This window comes from Aphis gossypii, chromosome 1 (genome assembly GCF_020184175.1).
Source record: "Aphis gossypii isolate Hap1 chromosome 1, ASM2018417v2, whole genome shotgun sequence".
Lineage (NCBI taxonomy): Eukaryota > Metazoa > Arthropoda > Insecta > Hemiptera > Aphididae > Aphis > Aphis gossypii.
The window spans coordinates 1620028-1644069 of NC_065530.1; the positions used below are offsets into that span (position 1 = coordinate 1620028).

Genomic DNA, 24042 nt, shown 5'->3' on the forward strand with positions numbered 1-24042 from the left:
GAAAATTAATTTTGTTTTTTTGATGTTATTAAAAAAACAAATCACCATAAAAATGTTTAACAAATAATTCTATTAAAATTTTCTATAGAAAATATAATTTTAAGTATATTTTGAAATATTTAATCTGTGTTATTTATACGCATTTGAAATTGTTTATTTTATTTTAATTTTTATCAAAATAACTTAAAATATAATACTAGGTACCTAATATTTTGAAATTAAAAAAAAAAAATTGGCAAAATCACGTACATATATTTCATCTATTAAGTTTGAATGTTGATAATATTCAAACATTTAGATATATAACAATGATTTGTCTTTAAACAATTTTTGTTATTCATTAATAAATTGTATTATGATTGTTAATTGTTATTATGTGGTAGTTAAGAAAAATTATTTATTTCCGTTAAAAGTTATTAAATACAACGGCGTACGTCTTTACTTGTATAAAATTATTACTAAAATTATATAATAACTACAATATATATTAACGGAATTTATTAGCATAATATTTATTTTCTAAGCGTAGTTTATACGATGTTAGTTTAGTAGCGACTAGTAAGCAGTTCACTATCTGATAGTAAGAAAGCATTGTCTAATTGGATATGCTAACAAACTATAGCCCACTATTAAACTATTAAACTAGTACCAATCGTGTAAACACTGTAAACCACGCTTTATCGTCTATTTCTAATTCTTGTATAATTTTAATTAAATATTTTATTACATTATAATAAACAAGAGTGTATATATTATAATATAGTCTAAAAACCACAAAGCTTATAACATATTTTATATTTACTTCTATATATTTTATAATAAATATAAAATGTATGTGTGTATTATAAATTATAATACAATCGTAATTATTAAACCGACTATATACCTAGCATTACAAAATCAATTGAATATTATACTTACACTTTTAACTAGGTATTATTTTTAATCACTATTATTATTTATGTAAATGCTGTATGTATAAATAATAAATATGTATATAATATGGAAGATATTCTAATTTTAAACGAATTTGTTTTAATTAAAGAATTTGTATTTAAGTTATAGTGCTTATACTATATATATATATTATACTAGCTATATGTAATCGAATTATTATAGGTATACATATTATATATCTTATATTTTTTATTCACATAGCCATATAGGTACATACAACTTAAGAGCCGAAATGATGATCGAGAAAGTAAAATTACTGTTACATTTCTGTTTTCTAGACACTCAATTTATGAAAAGAATACGCATGTCAAGAGCCCTTGGACATTTCCCCCCAAAATGAAAAGACCCCCAGTTTTTATTTTATTACATTCGATGATGGTGGAACAAAAGAGGGCAGATGTTAGCTAAAAACTGGTCCCATTCTATTTGGTTCTTCCTTATGTATAACGTCTTTCACAGGAAGGAACATAAGGCGGCGGCCCCGTGGATTTAAAAAAAACCAGGTGTAAAACGGAACTACTGCGGTATTGTAATACCTTTACTACCTATAATAATCCATGGGTTCTAAAAATTGCGCTATAGCCTATAGGTATTAGAAGAAGTAAATCATTGGTTCCTCAAATTTCTATATTTCGTGATTTTGTCGTAATGTTAATTATACCCAACATTGAACAATAGATTCTCTATACAAATAGTGTTCCACCCCTTTTTTCTCAGCTATATATATTATTGTACATTATATTAAATACTAAATAGTTAGATAGGTATATATAGCATGGATCATGTGATGTTGGAAGTTGTAGTGGTGGTGATGGCAATGGTGGCAGGCCTCTATAGAGCGGTGACAGGCGCGTAAGTGGCGGGTGCTTGAAGCACGCACAAAAACGCTCCTCATTATGATGTATAAAAAAATCCCTTACGTGTGTTCTAACGACAAGGCGGAGGGAGTTGGCTTTTGTCTTATAGTTTGGTGAAAAATAATAATAATTGGCGTAGAACAGTGCGCACCGTGAACAAAAGTAGTGGGGAGATGCATATAACAAAAATGAACAAAAAAATTTCTTTTGTTCAAAGTATATCCAGCAGCTACTATAAACATATATATAAACCTCCCCTCTTCGACATCACGGTCGCACCCTATGTCACTGCCATCAGTGTATACTTGAAAGCCACTCTTTTTATGTGTCGCCCAGTTGCATTTTTGACATTTTCTAACACACATATATGCATTTTCGCAATGATATTTTCAGCTGTTGGTGTAATTATTATGACTATGTCTGCATCCTTCATCGAATAGAGCATTTACTTTTGTAGAACATCAGAGAGGATTTTACATGTCTGGTAGGTGCTTTTTCCCTTGATGAAACGGCATAGGTACTAGAAAAGTGGAAAAAATGCAAAAGCTAATAAGATAAAGAATTTTCCGGATTTCATTCGAACATAAAATTATAAGTGACTGAGTTCCAGAGACAATAATGTCTTTATTAAACATCAAATTATACGTATAATTATACATTATTGTTGAGTTATTTTTTTATTATTAATATACACAAGAATAAAAAATAATAAATTTTATAAACATAATGTGTAGTATGTAATAAATATCGGCTTCACTGGAATGAAAAATATTTGTTAACGTATTTTATCTATTTATTATTTAAAATTTTAATTTAAAAAACTATATTTACATTGTCATAAAACCTCACTGAAAGTTTTATTTTTTGACGTATAGTAGTAAAAAAAACTATTTTTTCATATTTATTTTTAGATTACACTACGGTGACTATAAAAGTTCACGGACTAGGAAATATCTCCATAAATTTGGCTTTGTAAACAAATACATAAAAAAAATTAATGAAAATTTCAAAATTTTAACTACAACAATTTTTTAAAATTTGATAATTTTGACTAACTTTGTCAAAATCTGAACGTCAAATACTTATTAAAATCATTTATTTTGGTATATTTTTTATTTCTGTAAGAACAGCTTATAAGCCTATAGGTGAGGTACCTACCTATCTAAGTTATTTTAAAGTTTTAAATTTTTTTACTCACGAAGATTAATTATGATAGGTAATTTAATTTTTAGTAAAAAAAAAATTAGCCAAACATTTTAAAAAGCTATATTAAATAACTTAAAGAGAGCGAAAATATTTTGAAAATTTTATCATGCCTTTAAAAAATTCAAAAATAAATATTTTTAAGAAAATGTTAAGTCTTTGATGTTTATGAATTTTTATTTTTTAATAATAATTTAACTTTTTAATCATTATAACTGCTGTGATATATATATTATATCCTCCGCAGTCTCACTTATAAAATACTGGAATATGGTAATCTTTAAGTCCCTCAAATTATACAAATCAAATCAAATTTGCCACTTTTTAAAATTAATGTATCTGGAGAACAATGAACATGTATGGGCAATTTATTATTGAACAAAGACAATTTTGGATTAGTACATACAGAAACAGAATATATATATTCTTATTCTAATATATATATATATAGATGATAATAATATGTTAATACATATTATATATAAATATATGAATTCTGTTTAATCTGAATACTATTTTGTAAAAACGACTTTACACATTACGTATAGTATAATATCAAATCTAAACCAAATCATACGTCTCGATTGTTTATGTTTGTAATTTTCAATAGATAGTGGGTTATTCGCTGCACTTGGCAAATTCACCAGGTAGAAATTTTTCAAGAAAGGTGAGAAACAAATTAATAAAGCATGAAATTGTTAATTCATTCTATAAATAATAAATTATTTAAACTATATTTTATCCATTAATATAATAAATATTTTTAAAAAATAAGTAATAATAAATAAGTGTGGCATTAAAAATAAACAAATTAACCTTTATAATAATTAATACTTAATTTAAAATATTAAATAAAGTAAGTACATATATTGAATTGTAGCGCATGAATTTTCTATAAATAGATACTTCCCATATTAAATTGAGTAAATTGAATTTCTATTTATTTATTTAGATTTTAGGTATTAGAATCACTGCAGTGTGTCATATATAGGTCGAACCCCTTTTATGGGTTTATAATATATAGGTATACAAAACCAATGCAGAGCTGAATAATATCATAACAATGCGATCATTTTATGTAAAACAAAATTTAGCAAAAATAAAATATAAATATTTCTCTCAATGGTTTAAAAATATAGGGTTCAGAATTTTAAATGTTTTATAAATCATAAAAATGCAGATTATAAAATTTGAAAAAAGACTGAAAATTTACTTTTAATGAAAAATGAAGCAATTTTTTTTTAATTAATTATTTTTTGTGTTAAAAAATTGTCATCACCTATTAATATGAGACCTGGTAATTTAGTACTAACAAATACTTTATCGGTGGGTATGTCATTAGCAAAATTAAGCAAATGAGCGCGTAATATAGTTTCTTAATTATTATTCTCACTTAATATAATTGTATAATAAAAACCTATTTTTCTCATTGTAGGTCGATTTTATAAATTATATTACCTACTATAATACTTTGAACTTTCAATGAATTATTTTAATAAATGTAATGATAATAAATTGATCACTAAACACAAGATATTAATAAAAATATTTATGGAGAAAAAATAAGTTTGAGTTTATTCCATTTTATTATCCACATGACCACATCTGTATGTAAGGTAAAGATTATTCTTACATAATTTTTTTGTTTTTTTTTTAATCATTCGCCAAAAAATCTTAACCAATATTAAATTTATCATAAATTATCATTATTTATTATATAATAGTATAAACAATCAGTTACGTTCCATCATTGTTATAGTCTATAGATGATAAATAGTCATAAATTATAAAACTACCTAGGTAGGTAATTTTAAATAAGGAACAAATGCAATTTAGTTCTCCCTCGCCAATTTGGTATTTTTTTTTGATCGAAACTTATGTAACTCAACGAGTTAAGAGCATTGGTATAATAAGAATTTGTCTCCTCGGACTTAGTTTCGAAGTTATAGCCTTTAAGGAATTTTGCGTTTTAAACGTATACTCAATAGTCAATACGCTATAATTTACCACGATTTTCATATAAAAATGTTTTTCTTATTTGGTAGGTACCTACTTACGTATTTTCACCTGTTTAAAACGTAGGTGCTATCAGAATTTATCAAAAATAATTAAGAATAATTACAGAATAAAAATTAGCCTAACCTAACCTTAACTCGTCGTGTTATATAAGTTTCGAGTAAAAAAAATCAAATTGACGAAGAGAAACTAAACTGCATTTATAGGTACCAAAACTGTTTCATGAGTTATCTCAGAAACTCTTTCAATAAGCCAGTAACTTACTACAGGTCACTACGGAAGTATGGAATATTTAATAATAAATGATAATCCTGTATTTATGAGTATGTTTTTGGATCTTATTGAGCTAGCAGTGAGCTTGATAATCAATCAGTTGTGATTATTGTTGATCAATAGCACGATGATATTATAGACACTACTTAGTCTAGTCTGTCCAAACATGCTTTCATAAATATGATTTTGATAAAACATTTCTTGTCAGTGATAAACGATAGTGTCAGTATTCTATTTTAGGTAAAAAATAAAAAAAGGAGTAGCCTAACCACGATTAAAGATATCTTTAATCGTGCAGAGCTTAACGCATTAAGATAAAATAATATATCCTTTGATATTAATTATTTAGTATTGTATAAACCATCGATTATACCTAACTGTCAATATTTCAATACAAGATATACCTACTTGGTAACTACTACCAATAATTTAAAGAACTTATTATAGATATCATGAAGAATAAACTGGATGTTTAATAAACTGAAAATTATATGTGCAATGTGCTTAACACTATAGAGTATATAGGTATCTATGTATGATATGTTTTGAAAGTTTACAGAGTAGGTATACCTACATAATTTCAGAAAAGTGTAAAGCAGCAGAAGCGCAAACTAATTAAAATTATGGGGGGGGGGGCAAAACAAAAGTATTCAATACCCACCTATTAAAAAAATATTTCGCTGTGCTCATTTATATATAAATACTAACAAAATGTATCAAATAAAAATAGAAAATATAATTTACATTGTGAGATAACAGTATGAAGAGGGGCAGTTGTCCTCCCTGCTCCCCTAGATTTGCGCCACTGTAAAGCAGTTAAAGAATAGTTCAAACAATTTAGAAAACATTTACAGTTTTACAATTAGGTATATAAATTTTATATTATACTACAAAACACTCAATCCAAGGTTACCGGTTTATAGAAAAATGTACAATTTGTTTTAGACTTGGTATTAATGTACTATATTTTCATGATGTTATATTATCTTATATTCTTACTTACTTAATCGACTTCATAGTCATAAAATTACATATTTACATTATTATAAATCAATAAGTTCTTAAAAATTTAAAAGTACTATACCTACTACTATTAGTGTTGAAATTATTCAAAATTAAGGATGGAGAATATATTTCAGGAGCAAAGGAGGCTCAGATAAATTAAAACAATCTCTTTGACCAATAATCAAAAATTAAGTTGTATTAACAAAAATCAGTTTATAATTAGCTTACGTAAAAATCTACATTACCGTATCGTTGATAGCGATGGAAATGATCCGTTTATTTAAAACGGTATACAAATTTTAAATAATAAATAATAATATATGGCCAGGAGATATTGAAAAAAAAACTGGCCGTAGGAACATTTTTATTATATATCTGATTTAATTTGAGAAATGTAAAACTTTATTTTAATAAAGAAAATCAATAAAGACATAAAATAATTACCTTAATATCTTTGTATGTCTATGATTTGAGATTTCATATTTGATGTTTTTCCGCTTAATATTAAAATGTTATCAATATACACACAATAATTTTTCGTCCATGATTACAATTCCCGCCAATTTGTTCAATGTATTATCATAATAAATTCAATTGTCTTAAATATTGATGTATTTTTCATTTCAATTTTCATTTTTCAGTACTTGCTAATTCAGTAATTTAGTATTTTAGTATTGTGTATTGACGGGGACCTGTGTTATTTCAATTTTAATATGCAAATATGGCTCCTGCTAATACAGGCCGTTTTGTTAAACCCGTAGAGAAGTCATATTTTAAGTATGTATTATAATATATTATGCATTAGATTTAAATGTTATATATTTTTATATTTTTATTCAGCCAATTCAAAGAAGATTCCAATGATGTTCGATTGAAGCAATCCATAGAAAATGATATAATTGACAATAAATATGGTTTTGTTCGCGTTAAAGATTATCAAGAGCATACTGGTTACCTCATCAACATGCATAGCGTAAATAATATTTGTATTAAAACCATAATATTCTTTATTTTTTATGGAATGTTACTAATGCTGATTAATAAAAATGTTGTAGACGGAAATTGTTGATGAAGATAAACGTTTGGTAGCTGCCGTTGATTATTATTTCATTAAAGATGATGGATCTCGATTTAGAATTACACAACCATTTCAACCATATTTCTTTCTTTTAGCCAAAAAAGAATATGTTCAAGAAGTTGTTGCTTATATAAGTAAAAAGTTTGCTGGCAGTTTTACAAGTATTGACACTGTTATGAAAGAAGACCTAGACCTGGTAATTATTGGATAAATGCATATATTCTAATTCATGACTATTTTATCTTATTAATCATTTATAATATTATATTTTTAGCCAAACCATCTGATAGGTTTACAACAAAGATATATAAAAATTTCATTTGCAACAGTTACTGAAATGAATAAAATGCGCCAAGCTATAATGCCAGCAGTACGTAAAAATCGTATGGCACTAAAAAATAATTCTTATTATACAGAAATGTTGACAGAATCTTTAGCTAATTTATCAGAAGTAGCTTCAACAAAGAAGCAAGTTGATCACATGGAAAATATAATTGATATCAGGTTATACATTAAATTATTTTATATTTATAAATACAATAATAAAAATGGTTGATATACTCGTAATATTAAGAATTTAACATTTTCTTAGTATTTAAATTTTTAATGCTGTTTATACTTAACTTAATAATTATAAAATTTTATCAAATAAGAGTTGTAATATTTTAAATCAAAAACTAATTTTTTTATACTATAAATAACTTGAAGAAATTCAAAAGTATACTTGAATTTGTACCATTTATGGAAATTATATATTGGTTTTATATGAAAATATAATAAAATATTAAGTGCTTTTCTAGAGAATATGATGTTGTATATCATGTCCGAGTATCTACAGATCTAAAGATATTTACTGGATTATGGTATACAGTTCAATGCCGTGGTCCATATAACCAAGCTATATTTACTCACCGTGATGATATTATAGACCGTCCTGATATGATTGTCTTGGCATTTGATATTGAAACCACAAAACTTCCACTTAAATTTCCAGATGCAAATACTGATCAAATTATGATGATTTCATATATGATTGATGGTCAAGGATATTTAATTAATAATCGGGAAATTATATCTGCAGATGTTGTTGATTTTGAGTATACACCTACACCAGAATTTGAAGGTAATTCAGTAACTTAACTGTAAATATTGATATTTTAAGAGTTCTAATATTTGTCAATTTTAGGTTTATTCACTGTTTTTAATGAACCTGATGAAGCTGCTTTGATAAATCGCTTTTTTGAGCACATAATGGAAATCCGCCCTCATATAATTGTAACATACAATGGTGACTTTTTTGATTGGCCATTTGTGGAAACTCGAGCAGCAGTTCATGATTTAAATATGTCACAAGAAATAGGGTTTTCTAAAAATTCAGCTGGAGTGTATAGTTGTCGGCCAGCTATGCATATGGATTGTTTATGGTAAAAAACAAATTAAATTAATGTTTATTAAAATATGGGTAAACTATATATATTTGTTTTATTTTATTTTGTAAAAATTATTTTTTAACATAATCTCTTGAAATGAGGTTTGGTTAAATTAAATAAAGTTTGTACAATTTAAAATTGCAATATATGTATTTATGAAATGTATTGAATTATTTTTTATTGTTTTTTATAACTATAATTATTTTTAATGGTTAATGTTTTAATACTTAAATGTTTAATATTGACTATTTTATTTTTTTAGTTGGGTAAAACGAGATTCTTATCTTCCAGTAGGATCGCAAAATTTGAAAGCTGTTGCTAAAGCCAAATTACGTTATGACCCAGTTGAGCTTGATCCAGAAGATATGTGCCGACTAGCAACAGATGAACCTCAAGTACTATCTAATTATTCAGTGTCTGATGCTGTTGCTACTTATTATTTATATATGAAATATGTTCATCCATTTATATTTGCTTTATGCACAATCATCCCTATGGAGCCTGATGAGGTATGGATTTTATTTTAATAAGTATTATGTTAATATAATAATATTTAAACTTTATTTAACATCTAAAAACACTTAAATCTATTAATCTTGATTAGCACAATAACTTTTTAGTTCAGATATTAAACAGGGTCTGCGGCAACATTCGTCGATAATAGTTCTTTTAGAAGAGCGTACTATACGTGTGGGCATAAATAACATTGCTTCTTGTCTTGATTGGTATGGGTAGTCAATTGCATTATAGTCTTCTAGGTCTTTATAATCCAATACATCTGAATCTATTAATAAAATATTTTTAATTTTACTAATTAGATTTTAAATATAGTACATAAATACATTTTTTGTTTGTTTATATTTTATTTGAAAAAATGTATCTAATGTAATATCTAATTGTTAAAATTTTCCACTGACAAAATAATTTAAAAATATCATTTATTTATTAACTTGGTTCTTACTTCTTATATTTTGAGTTACAAGATATTGTTTAAGGTTATTAAAAGGGTCCAAAATAATCATGCATAATTTTATTTGATAATAAAATTAAAATGTAATTTATAACAATACAGAATAATCAATATTTTTTGAAATATTATTATAAATAACATTATTAATAATTATATATTGTATGACAACAATAAATAGCACGTTTTAAATGTTTTTTAAACACATCACAATAAGTTAATATATATTTTTAAGTTAACAATGACGTTATACTTAGTATGTTTTTAAATTTCCATGTGTAAAACTCCAATATGATAGAGTTTGATTATTTTATTTACAATTATATTATGTCTTAAATTTATTTTTACCTATTTCATATTACTAAAAAGCATGACATTTTGGACGTTTTATTCAATAACTTATAAATACTTTAAATTTGAATCAAAATCAGTGACTGTTTTATTTTGAAAATAATTACTTATTATTCTTATAGGTTAGTTTAAAATGGTTTGTATGTACTATGTATACACATTATGAACTTACCAATCTCATTTCGTTTTTTTCCATGTGATGGACCATTGTATTTGTTTTTACATACAATTTGCATTATGTTTGCCAAACTAGAACCACAATATTGTCGTGAAGGTAGTTGTAGGTTAGCATTGGCTATTACAATTTTGATGACTAATGTTAAGAGGAGTATACTCAAATGTACACTGATCTTCATTGTATTCTAAAATGGTATATAGGTATATAAAAAAAAAAAATGTTAAAAAATAGTTACAGTTATATCATAAAAAATTAAATAACAATCAAATACAATTTTTTAAACATTGAATTAAAGTATTATCCTTACAATACTATGGTATAATATAAAAAAATTACATACCTTGAATGAATATTTAAATTGGTAAGGATATGGTCTGCAGAAAGTAGATGAACTGATTATTTTCAACCGTTGTTGGTCTTATATATAATGGTTTCATCCCCATTTTAAAATTACGTAGGAGTTTAAGTAAAGATCCAATAGTTGTAATTAATTAAAATGCATCAAGTAACATTAAGATGATGATTGAACAAGGGTCAAGATATTAATAATTATTGAGAGAAAATTAATTTAATTTTTGATTGACATATATTAAATGTTGATGGTTGTTATTACATTTTCCCATTGCCCAATCACAACTTCTAAAGGTAAATAAAATAATATTAATGAGATGTCAAAATGTCACATGTCTTCTGTTATAACAGTTTAGTTTAATTTTAGTTTATTATTAAATATGTTTTTATTATGGGTACATTTTCACTAATAATTTATAGAAACATCTCTAAAAACTGACACTTTTATGGTTAGATTTTGTAATTAAAGGTCACACTGTGTACTGGATTGTCACACATTTTAATAATCTTTAATCTATTTAATTTGTTATTTATCTGTATTATATTTTAATTTTAACTATAACTTACAACAATTTTGATTATACCAACACAAGTTTATTATTTCTAAATTAGCAAACTAATGCTATTATAACAAAATATTTAGTTTAAATCTTATATTTCAAAATTAAAGTTTTCATAGTAGTTATTATAACATACAACTTTTATAAACAACTTCCTGAAGTAAAACTAATAAGTAATAAGTACCTAGTCTTTAATTAATTAATTTAAATATTATCAGACTAAAACTAATATTTAGTACATAAAATACACATGTTTATTATTATTGAATGAATGTTTAATCCCATTAATGTATTATAAAATAAAAAAACTGACTAATAATTTTACTTTTAGTATGAGTATTTATGTTAGATGTATGCATTTTAGGTTTTAAGAAAAGGTTCTGGAACATTATGTGAAAGTCTTTTGATGGTAGAAGCATTTCATGCGAATATTATCTTTCCAAATAAACAAGAACAAGAACTAAATAAACTTAGTGATGATGGCCATGTATTAGATCAAGAAACTTATGTTGGTGGCCATGTAGAAGCTTTAGAATCTGGTGTATTTCGAGCTGACATACCTTGTAGATTTAGACTAGATACATCAGCTTTTGATATGCTCATTCAGAAATCATCTGAAATATTTAGATTTGCAATTGAAGAAGAAGAAAAGGTCCCTTTGGATAGTGTAACAAATTTAAATGAAATATTAGAAGATGTTGTTAAAAAGTTGGAAGCTCTAAAAGCAGATCCTTACCCATTGTTGAAACCATTAATATATCATTTAGATGTTGGCGCTATGTATCCCAACATTATACTTACGAATCGATTACAGCCTTCAGCTATGGTTAATGAAGAAATTTGTGCTGCTTGTGATTTTAATATTCCAGGTGCTAAATGCCAAAGAACTATGACTTGGCAATGGAGAGGAGAGCTTAGTATGTTATATCTATTGTTAAACTGTGTAATGATCATTAATTTACTTATTTTATTTTTAGTGCCTGCCTCAAGAACTGAGTTTCAACGTATCCAACAGCAATTAGAAACTGAAAAGTTCCCTGGTCAATTTCCTAATGACCCTCCTAGAGCATTTCATCAACTGAGGAGAGATGAAAGAGCTACTTGGGAAAAAAAACGTTTGACTGAATATTGTCGTAAAGTATATAAAAAAACTCATGTAACCAAAATTGAAGAACGTTCTACAACTATTTGTCAAAAAGAAAATTCATTTTACGTTGATACTGTTCGAGCATTCAGAGATAGACGTTATGAGTATAAAGGGCTGTGTAAAGTTGCTAAAAAACAAATTTCTGAAGCAATAGCAATTGGTGATCCTGTTGAAATCAAATCAGCTAAAAACCGTGAAATATTATATGATTCATTACAGTTAGCACACAAGTGTATCCTTAACTCATTTTATGGATATGTCATGAGAAAAGGGTAATACAACATAAGGCTATCATTTTAGTAATATCTTAAATAGTTGGGTTAATTTTTAACATTACAAAAGGTTATTTTTTAAAGGGATCTCTTACAATTTCTGTTCTTGTCAAACATTTTAAACTAAATTTTCTTTTATTTGTATTGTTTCATTTATAGTGCACGTTGGCATAGTATGGAAATGGCTGGAATAGTGTGTTGTACTGGTGCTGCTATAATTACAAAAGCTCGTGAAATAATTGAAAAAATTGGTCGTCCTCTAGAATTAGATACTGACGGTATATGGTGTATACTTCCATCAACATTTCCTGAAAATTATAATGTTGAATCAACGCATGCAAAAAAACCTAAATTTACTGTATCTTTTCCAAATGCAGTTTTAAACTCAATGGTCAAAGTTAGTGAAATAAATCTTATAAATATATTTACTTAATTAATAGAAAATAAACACAAGTTTTGTTTAGGATCATTTCACCAATCACATCTATCATGATTTAGTTGATTCGAAAAATTTAATTTATGAACAAAGAAGTGAAAATTCTATTTTCTTTGAAGTCGATGGTCCATATTTAGCAATGGTTTTACCAGCTTCTAAAGAAGAAGGAAAAAAACTTAAAAAGCGTTATGCTGTGTTCAATTTAGACAAATCACTGGCAGAATTGAAAGGGTATGTAAGACTTAAAAATTGTTGTATAAAATTTTTTAAATGAGCTTTTAACTTTTGATAGATTTGAAGTTAAAAGAAGGGGAGAACTTCAAATTATTAAGATTTTTCAGTCATCAGTGTTTGAAGCCTTCTTAAAAGGTGATACCTTAGAAAAATGTTATGAAAGTGTTGCAACTGTTGCTGACTATTGGCTAGATGTTTTGTACTCTAAAGTAAGCATATTATAATTAAAAAAATTTAATTGGATAAAAAAAATCTAAAAAATGTTTTGTTATAGGGTAAAAACATGCCAGATTCTGAATTATTTGAACTGATATCAGAAAATCGATCCATGAGCCGTAAGCTTGAAGACTATGGAGCTCAAAAATCAACTTCTATATCTACAGCTAAACGTTTAGCTGAATTTTTAGGCGATCAAATGGTGAAAGACAAAGGACTTGCTTGTCGTTTTATAATATCCAAAAAACCAGAAGGTACTCCAGTTACACAAAGAGCTATACCATTAGCTATATTTCAATCTGAGTTAAGTGTGAAGAGACATTATTTAAGAAGATGGCTTGGTGACCATTCAATTGATGATATTGATATTCGTGATGTTCTTGATTGGGATTATTATATAGAACGTTTAAGTGGCACAATTCAGAAAATCATTACTATTCCAGCAACATTACAGGGAGTAAGTAATGTTTTGTTCTGTATTAAGTAAAAATATATCTACAAATAATCAAAATTATTCTCAAATTGGTTTTAGGTTGCTAATCCAGTTCCAAGAGTTAAACATCCTGATTGGTTACATAAAAAAATGTTGATGAAAGCTGATCCTTTAAAACAAAGAAAAATTAATACTATGTTTCAAATAAAGCCAATGGATGTGCAGGAAAATTTAACTGAACAACATGCACTTCAAGATATAGAAGATTTTGGAGAAAACGAAGATAATAACCATGTAGACATTAGGCCAAGACCAATGGTAACCAAAAAACGTAAACGTGATCCTTCGCCAATTGATGCTAGAAACTGGAAAGAAGCTCTAGGACCTCCACCTCCAGCTAATGATATTCAGGTTGGTATAATTTTTAAAATAAAATATTGTTTTGTAGGTATAATTATATTTGAAAAAAAGTATTATTTAAGTATTTTATTTGTTAAACTAGATAATAAATCCAGATTTATATTCTATAAATATATCTAAAATATGATGCTTTTATTCTTTAAAAAAACCTAAAAATATTTTTTTATATTCGCTTTAAAAAATCTATAAATTTGTATTATTTCTTTTTAAATTATTCTTTAAGTATCTAATTATACTCAAATGAGATACACTTTTATAATAGAATTATTGTACTATTGAAATATAATATATAAAAAATATAATTAAAACATAAAACAATTTTGAATAATTGATGTAATAAATATTTTGTATTTATAAGAATGGATAAATAACAGCTAACATTACAGATTAGCCATCTTGTTTAATGAACATTTTGACCCCATAAAAGTAATGTGTTTTTTTTTGTATCAAAATGATACAAAAAAAATTCTAAGTATTATTAAATCTGTTTGCTGTAAATGATCCAAACAATTTTTTTCTGGTACCTTTTTATTGAAATTTTAAGAAATCAAAATTTTTTTCCTATAATGGACCAAATGTTTCAAAATATGTTAAATATGCTAAATTTTCTATAACCATTGAAATATTCTAAAATATGCAAAAAAAACTTTTCCTTGTAAACTCAATGTTTAATGAATCGTCCACAATTTTCACTCTTATGAGAGTGTATAATATTATACTCAGTAACTAAATGTAAAAACTTATAAATCTGAACTGTAATTATTACTATAGAGAATGTATGACAATTTTAGTAATTTTCACTAATTTAAAGTTAAATATAATATTTTTAGAATTGGATCATATATCAAAAGAAAAAATGGAATTGGCAACTTGAAATGAGAGCTAAAATAATTGGTAAACATGGTAAACGTTTGAGAGACGATCAAATCCATGTTCCTAAAGGACGAGCTGGTACCCTAGGAGGATTTTTAAGACGGGCACAGCAAACGCTACTGAGTCAACCGTGGCAGATTATACAAGTGTGTCCATCTGGTGAACCCGGTGTTCTAAAACTTTGGGCCATGGTTGGGGATGAATTGCACAATATTCGAATGAATATACCTAGGTTCTTTTATGTAAACCAAAGACAAACAGAGATTGATGTCAGTGAAAAATATATTTCTTGTACTAAAGTGAATATGATATTGCCCAGAGCCAGACCAGTTTTAAACTTATACCAGTATACGGTTTTGGAAAAAGATTTTGGTGAAACCAAAGAGTAAGTAAATTTTTGTTCTGGTCTTAACATTATTTAAAACTTAATGTTTGTTTAGTAATTTTATGTGCAACCTATCCAAATCTGGTGTTGAAGGAATATATGAAACTAAAGTTACACCGGAATTAAGGGCTTTACTAAACCTTGGATGTATGTGTTCTGTTACTTTGGAATCAGCAAAAAAAATGGCTGCATTGCCAGATCTTGGAAATTTTTCATTAGAGCAAATGAAACAAGTTTCTCATAAATATTTAACCAATGTTAGTATAATTTTTTTCTTCATTAAATTTAATCAATATGTTTTAAATGATTAAAAAAAATTATTTTATTTTATTAATTTATTTACAGAGTTCTATAAAAGATATATTCTTATACTGTAATAAAGCGCCAACGGGTATACGTGCCATGTATGCACTGTTTTTAACACCTAATAAAAAAGCATTTGTTTGGGTCACAGATACGGTTCGTACAAATCGGATGGCAAATTTAAATACTTTGTATAGCAAAGAACGTAATAACAAGTAATAATTTTTAATAGTAGTTGATTTACGTTTTTTTTTAACTTTAATTTGTGTGTTTTATTAAATGTTTGAAGAATTTCTCGTGGACACAGTGAATCAAGTATTCCTCCATCTGATGTAACTTTTGAAGTTAGAGTAGAAACAGAAGAAAGACAAGTTTACAGACAAATTCAGAGAACTCTTCAATCGTATAGGGATGAAAAACGAGGACCTACAATGCTAGTGATTCAATCCCCAATAGGTAATAAAAAAAATCCTATGAAATGTGTTATTTCTAAATCATTAATTTTGTATTCAAATTTAGATAGTCAAGTATTGCTATCTAACATTCCAATAATGACTGAATTCCCAGTGGTAACTCTCCACGTACAAGATTCTACTACCTCTATGTATGCTCAAATGGAATGGCAACGTTTAGGGTGCAGCTTGATTGTTAATCACTATTTAAATAGTCCAGAAAACATAAATATTATGTTGGAGCAATGCAGATACTTACAAATACCTCTTGGAAATTTACCAGCTGATGTAACATTATTTGCATCAGATATTTTCTTTGCTAGACATTTGATGAAGCACAATTTTGTACTATGGATTTCAGAAACTGATAAACCTGATTTAGGTGGTCGTGAAACAGATGACAATAGGTAATCAGTCCTATTTGTATAAGTAACTTAATGTGATATAATATAGTTGATATTTTCTTATTGCCTGTATAAATTACCAATTCTTATTGTTTTTTTTTAAATAGAATGTTAATGGACTCTGAAGAAAGTTCAAGTATGCTTGTCAATAATGAAGGCTGTTATACTTCCTATTGTATAGAACTTGAAATTGATGCCTTACCTGTCACAACATTATTACAGTCACATCATATTCATGATTTTGAAGGTATTTAAATATAAATAAAAATATAAGGTATTTAATATTATATAATAAACAAATTTTTGAAATTTTTTAATGAAGAAGCTTAGTTATACAAATGCATTAACGGTGGTTTATTTGTTTGAAATTATTAAATGCTTTATTTAAATTATATTCATGTTGTTAAACATTGTCTATCAATATATTTTTCAGGTACAAGTGCTGGTGTTGCATTTGATCAAATACCTCAAGCTTCTCTTGAAGAAATAATGGATGGTGGAACTTATGTAACACCAACTTACGATGAAATAGCATTATGCTCAGCTGCATTTCGAGTTTTACGATCCATGGTAAATGTTTGGTTTCGTGATGTTGTACTGCACAAAAATCCATTTGCTGATTTTCAAATGGTTCATTTTTATAGGTAATATAAATATAATTGAATATATCAAATCACTATTACAGTTATTAAATAAATGAATTTTTAATACTATTGAATAATGAGTTATAATTTTTTAATGATTTTTCAGGTGGTTAAGATCACCAAATGCATTATTGTATGATCCTGCTTTACGCAAAACACTTTATAGTTTGATGAGAAAACTGTTCATGCAAGTATGTACTTATATTATAAAAATAATTTTTCAATTACAAAATTTGTTATTACTTTTATTAGCTACTAGAATATTTATGATAGCTCAACAGTTAAATAAAATTTATAAGATCATATGACTAATTTACCTTTTTTTTTGTATACAGTTAATTGCAGAATTTAAACGACTTGGTTCTACTATAATATTTGCCAATTTCAATAAAATAGTTATTTGTACAAAAAAAAAATCATTAGAAGATGCAATTTTTTATGTGCGCTATGTTGTACAAAACATTACCAACAAAGAATTGTTTCATAGCTTACAAATATCATTAGGACCATGTTGGGAATATTTGATGTGGCTAGATTTGGTAAAGTTAATTTGTTTAACCATTGTTAATAGTGTTTGACACCTTATAATTTATTTTAACATTTTAAATAGTGGAATTATTCTGGAGTAAAAGCCAAGTTTTCTGATGAATTAAAAGAAGCAATGAGTGATATAATTGATATGTCAAATGAAGACGTTGAACATCTTCTCAAAGAACACAAAGCACCTGGACCTGATATTGAAGAAGTAATTTAGAATTGAAAAAAAAAAACAAATAAAAATATAATTCATGTATTTTTTATCGTACATTTTTAGGTGGGAATTGAAATGAATTGGAACATTTCAGAATTCTTACCTAATGTTTGTCATGCTCGCAAACATTTTGAAGAAACAATTGCTGTTTACATGAGTGCTATTTATAAACATATGCGATCAATTGATTCTGTGACATTAAAACGTATATCAGAATCATTATCACAAGTTACCCAAAGCAACATGTTAGGTGTTGCATCATGTGAAGGTGTAGCAGAGTATGCAAAAACTGTAATTGCAGATGAACTTACGACAAGATTATTCTCGTAAGTAAAATGCATTTATTAAATTATATTACCTTATATTATTTCAATTCATTAATAATTATAAAATAATATTTTAAATAGAATAACACAAAAAATTTACAAAAAATATCCAGTGTTGGATGTAGAACTACAAGAAACACTTTCACCATTCTTGCAAAATAAAGGAAAACATTTAAATCCAGCTCTGCAATTTGTGAAGACAGTTTGCAAAGTGAGTTATTTTTTTCCAGAGTTATTTAAATCAATTTAATTTATGTGTCAAAAATATTTTAGGTACTTTCGCTGGATTTTGGAATTGAAGATGATGTCATAAAGCTAAGAAAAAATCTTTTACGCTTAATTGGTGTAGGTAATTTTAGTGATGAAGCTGAATGGACAGACCCGTGTCTCTCTTGGACATTACCTGAAGTAATTTGTAAAAGTTGTAACCATTGCCGTGACATAGATTTGTGTAAAGATTCCCATCGAAGGGTAGTTGATGGAAAGTATGTTAACTGTTTAGAATTAATATCAATAATATTTAATCAATTATTATAAAAAAAAAAACTAAATACATAAATTATATTTTTAGAAAAACATGGCTATGTCCTAATTGTAATAGTTGTTATGATAATATGTTAATCGAACATTTTTTGATCGATGCTCTTGGTAGAAAAGTTATGGCATATACTCTACAAGATCTGCAATGTACAAAATGTTCAGCAGTATGTATATAATAAATATAATAAATATTTTTAAATTGTTTCAACTAAATTATTGTTTTACAGATAAAAATGGAAAATCTCAATGCGTATTGTTCATGTGCTGGTAGTTACACTACAGTAATACCCAGAAATGATATAATGTCATATCTAAAAACATTTAAAGCAATTGCTGATTATTATGACATGACTCTATTACAACAAATACTAAAACAATATTTGGATTAAAATATAATCCAATATTATAAGCCAATTTACGGTGACTAAAGCTGTGATTCAAAAACAATAAAAAAATTTAATGTAAAAACTTAATTTGATCAATTTTTATTTTTAATAACAAACTAATTATTATTATTTATTTCTGAAAAAAAGTCTAAGTATTGTAAAATTATATTTTTTGTAATCATTAATCATCTAATTATTTACTATGATGATATAATTTGTGTATTATTAATGTCCACCAATTTTTGAGTATTCACTTGTGTACATCCCTGGTACAGACAATAATTGAGACAAAGTTAAATTCCTGGATATGGATATTGGAATTTCAACAGTATTCACAAATGTTGATATGTGAACTGGTATTTTATATGAAGCTTTCATCTCAGATTTAAGAGCACTGGATAAAATATAACATGATTTACATAATGAAATTTAATTTCAATTATAATTTGTAAATTATTATTTACTTATGTGGAATGTGTTTTAATGTGTTTGGCAGTAAACGAATAGCATTCTGTCGATTGAATATTGGTTCATCATAAAATGGCTTGTATGCTGGTTTAATGTGTTTTAATTTTGAATATTTAGAATTTAATTGTTTTGCTATATCCTAGTATTGTATTTTACAAAATGTATAAATGTAAATTGATGTATATTGTATTATAATATTATTTTTTATTATTCTGTTAATTTTAACTGTTAATAAAATATACACTAGAACTTGACACTTACTGGATTTATTTCGATGTAATCTAATTTCTGAGTACTAACATATGGGTCTACTTTTCTAATTGCACCAGCATCACTAACTTTTAACGTTTGCATTACATTAAGATGTTTTTGAGCATCTGGTGTTATTTGCCCCTGTTTTTAAATAATAACTCAATTTTAATTCCGAGTTGCATAAAAAAAATTGATTCATTAAATGGTTCACTAAAATTTTAAAGATTAATAATGTTTATGATGTGGTTATTAGATCTCATTATTTGATTTATAAAATGTTATATATAAAAGTGAATTTTTATGCAACCCGGAATTAATTTCTTAATATTATATCGTTTAGTTTTAAGACTTTAGTCTTACACAAATCATTGTTGCTGGCAAATGTTCGATGTTCGACATCAATTTTGGTTGTATGTATTTATCATTGTATTCAGTTGGTGGTATGTATATTGGTTTTGGAGGATTTGACCAATACTGCAATAAAAATTATAGTATATTTTTATACATTGAAAATGATTGATGGATTATTATGTATTGTACTTTTTCAAAATGAGGCATTATATACTGAATTTGGTCAACATTTAATTTTGTAGATTTCTGAATAGGATCCATTGCATTAATTTTATAATCATGATGAATGTTTGTCGACGTGTCATAATTCCATTGTTTCAACTCTGGAATATTGGGTTTCGATTCAATTCCAGGGTCTAGTGACGATACCTTAGTAAAAAAAAAACATTTATGATTTGTCAATCCTCTTAAAATACACTTGTTAAGTCGTTAATGATGGCAGTACTATATAGAAATGTTGAATAAATTATCAAAAAAAAAAAAAAAATAACGAATAGGTTAATGCAGTGGTCTCAAATACGCAGCCCGCTAGCCCTTAAAATATGTGGCTTGCAATGAATATTTATTTTTTTAAAAACTTAGATTTCGTTTATTTTAGAGTTAGTATTAAAATGAGTAAAAATAAAAAAATATTTTTCCCATTAACCTTTGACATAAATATATATGACTTGTTGGTAATTTGAGTTTGAGACCACTGGGTTAATGGGTAAAGCTTTACTGAAGGGTTATGTTATTAACAAGTAACTTGCATATTTTATTTTTAACTTTACTTCAGGGGTAGATGGGTTGAAAAAATGTAAGTTCCATGAATAAAAATTGACTACCCTGGTGTTTACGTCACCATTACTCATTAATAATATAAAAATAAATTCCACTTATTAACTGTATAGTTACCAAAATTAATTACTATTAAAAGTAACTTTCATAATAATTCAATACATCAAAATTATAAAATATTATGACAGGTGTTTAAAAATTTACAATTCAATCGCTCTTACATTACTTTCGAATGGTACATTAGGTATCAATGTATGAGCCGCTCTGTAAGATGTCACATAATTATCATTATTCTTAACGTTCATGGTGTATTCGTGTAAATAATATTAAATTTGTATTTTATATTGTTTGACCACTTAGTGAGAAAATAAAAAAAAAACGATTTTTGTTCACTAAATAACTATATCTTTAAATTTTCAAATTAAATTGATAGGTGATAAAACCCGTATCCATGACAACCATGACCATTCCCTGCAAAGTGCAAGTTAAGAATTTTCACTTTTTCATGTTACAATCAATGATAAAATACTTATATAATGAAAGTCATATTCCAAAAAAATAATTTGTTGTAGGGGGAGAGGTGAACCCTCAAAATCCCCTAAGGTACAGCCTTTTATATAATACATTGATTAAATAAACATATATTTGATCAATGATGTAGGTAATTATTAACAAGAAATTCATTATGTTAAATTATGAAAAAAATGTTATTCATTTAAAAAAGGTATAACATGAATACAACAATATAAGCAAATGTAAAAAAAATTAAATATGGTGTAAAATTAATTAATTTTTCGTTTTTTAACAACTTTAATTGTATTATTATGTTTCTCTTGTAGCATTCTATTTCGTTTTCCAGGTCTTTTCCTTTTTTTCATAATTGGATCTTCTTGTTCTGGTTTACGACTCATAACAGAACCGGGGTTTTTCACAAGTTCCACAGTTGAATCACTAAAATAAAATAATTTATTATTAAAGTTTTACACTATTTCACATCCTCACTTAAGCAGTTAAGCGATATAGTATTTAGTATTTATGAACATTTACCTCTGACTATCTTCTAATATATTATTATTTAAATATTCAGGTAATTCAAAATTTGGTAGCCATTTGGTTTCAGACATTTTTAATTGATTCACTAGAGGTATAAAATTTTCATAGGATCGTGAAAATGATTTGAGCAACGATTTAGTAAGTATCCACACTCTGCTAATCATAGCAAGTGCAAGGTTCATTTCTAACCAACATTGGCCATTCTGGAACACCTTCACTATCAGTTGAGCTATTCCTTCACTGAATTGCTGTAATTGATTGATCAGATTTAAAGCTGCTAAAATACGAGTGCCAACCCATTGACAAGCTTGTTTTGTTGGCATACCATTATCAAATGTCGACAGTAAAATTTGTATAACCTCAGCGATATTTAGTTGATGGAGTTTTCTAATAGAAACAGTGGTCTAAAATATTACAAAATATATTGAGTAATAATTAAATTTATACTTAATCAGTGTTTCTAAGACAACTGCTAATTACTTGTTTAAGACGTCTAAAAAGTTTTTCTCCGCGAAATTTTTTTTTTACTTTACAGCACATTCTTGAAATCAGAGCACCTTCATCAAATAGTTTTTTTAAATCGTTTGTAGCTTGATTTGTGATAATATTTTTACACATATTATGTAAGTCGTCTAGTTTCTCTGAAAAATAACATGTCATTAAAAAAAATGCAATAATTAAAAGATTAATAGATACGCTATAAATTATAATAACAAAATAGTATTTTTCTATGAATTATTAAATAACATAAATTTACTAATTGTTATATTATTATTATTATTTTTAATATTATTATATATAATTAACAATTATTAAATAGCTATATGCTAATAATAATAACAATTGTAAATAAATATTTAACCCTACCAAGACTACAAAAATTAAAATTAAATAAATCAAATATTTTGTGCAGATGGGAATATTTAAGTACTGCATTTTAATAAAATACACTGTCACAACATATGGAGATCATTTTGAGAATGCAGTTGATTTAAGGGATAGGAATATAGGATTGCAGATATTCGAATACCATAAGTATGGCGTATCATTAGTTTTTGTATGTCCTTTTACATAGGTCTATTGCAATAGGTCTTAGATGTACCAAAAATATTTAAAATAAACACAAAAATATATTCCAGTTTCAAGATATTTCCAACTGATGGCTTGTAGTCTTTAATAGAGGGATCACAGTAACTTTATAATAAAGTAAGTAGTAAAGTAGTTAACTCAACCTTTATTAAATAGGTATAAAATATAAAAATATATATATTATACAATTATTGGTGGCACAAAGTTAAAATTTTACTAAATAAATAATAATTAATGACTAATATAGTAATATAGCCGAAAGGTTAGAAAAACAAAGGTTAGTTAAAGAAAAAAGACTAGGCATCACTGACTATATTCTAACCTTTGCTGATGGTAGCTTGAAGTTTCATTTTCTTTGGCTTGGGAAGGTCTATCCGATAACAACAATTTAACATTATTAATGATCTTATAAAAAAGAAATAGGTATGGGTTGTAGTGTGAAATCGTTTACTAATAAATTGAGAAAACTTTCATGTCTAGTTTAGTTTATACTGCTAAAAGCTACTCGCTATCCGTTGTATTATCTTCCGATATCATATCATGAACATTAGGTGATGCAGGGCTTATCATTAGCTAAATATATATATCTATGGTCCATGATCAC

The 24042-nt window shown here is 26.3% G+C and overlaps 4 protein-coding genes across 4 annotated transcripts; 1 reads left to right on the forward strand and 3 right to left on the reverse strand.

Annotated features, from left to right (window-relative positions):
- The first annotated feature begins 6902 nt into the window (after positions 1-6902).
- LOC114120742 (DNA polymerase epsilon catalytic subunit 1) lies at positions 6903-20170 on the forward strand. Its single transcript, XM_027982755.2, has 29 exons — positions 6903-7088; positions 7152-7284; positions 7367-7585; positions 7664-7893; positions 8190-8512; positions 8576-8813; positions 9082-9328; positions 11591-12143; positions 12204-12645; positions 12805-13042; positions 13110-13312; positions 13374-13524; positions 13590-13988; positions 14064-14375; positions 15215-15642; positions 15698-15899; positions 15988-16160; positions 16235-16401; positions 16465-16804; positions 16909-17048; positions 17235-17445; positions 17552-17636; positions 17781-17984; positions 18056-18190; positions 18260-18522; positions 18604-18733; positions 18796-19007; positions 19094-19226; positions 19290-20170. The coding sequence occupies exons 1-29, from the start codon at positions 7033-7035 to the stop codon at positions 19449-19451; spliced, it is 6729 nt and encodes a 2242-aa protein (XP_027838556.1). The 5' UTR covers positions 6903-7032; the 3' UTR covers positions 19452-20170.
- Positions 9362-11267, reverse strand: LOC114120744 (LIRP). Its single transcript, XM_027982757.2, has 3 exons — positions 10656-11267; positions 10310-10499; positions 9362-9603 (listed from the first exon to the last, which is right to left on the reverse strand). Exons 2-3 carry the CDS (start codon positions 10491-10493, stop codon positions 9410-9412), a joined length of 378 nt encoding a protein of 125 aa, XP_027838558.1. The 5' UTR covers positions 10494-10499; positions 10656-11267; the 3' UTR covers positions 9362-9409.
- LOC114120743 (uncharacterized) lies at positions 19532-21781 on the reverse strand. The gene is made up of 6 exons (XM_027982756.2): positions 21518-21781; positions 20709-20888; positions 20529-20642; positions 20178-20309; positions 19913-20055; positions 19532-19842 (listed from the first exon to the last, which is right to left on the reverse strand). Exons 1-6 carry the CDS (start codon positions 21599-21601, stop codon positions 19674-19676), a joined length of 822 nt encoding a protein of 273 aa, XP_027838557.2. The 5' UTR covers positions 21602-21781; the 3' UTR covers positions 19532-19673.
- A 198-nt stretch (positions 21782-21979) lies between these two features.
- On the reverse strand, positions 21980-23966 carry LOC114120781 (uncharacterized). The gene is made up of 4 exons (XM_027982806.2): positions 23761-23966; positions 22830-22990; positions 22344-22753; positions 21980-22247 (listed from the first exon to the last, which is right to left on the reverse strand). The coding sequence occupies exons 1-4, from the start codon at positions 23831-23833 to the stop codon at positions 22079-22081; spliced, it is 813 nt and encodes a 270-aa protein (XP_027838607.1). The 5' UTR covers positions 23834-23966; the 3' UTR covers positions 21980-22078.
- Positions 23967-24042: the final 76 nt, after the last annotated feature.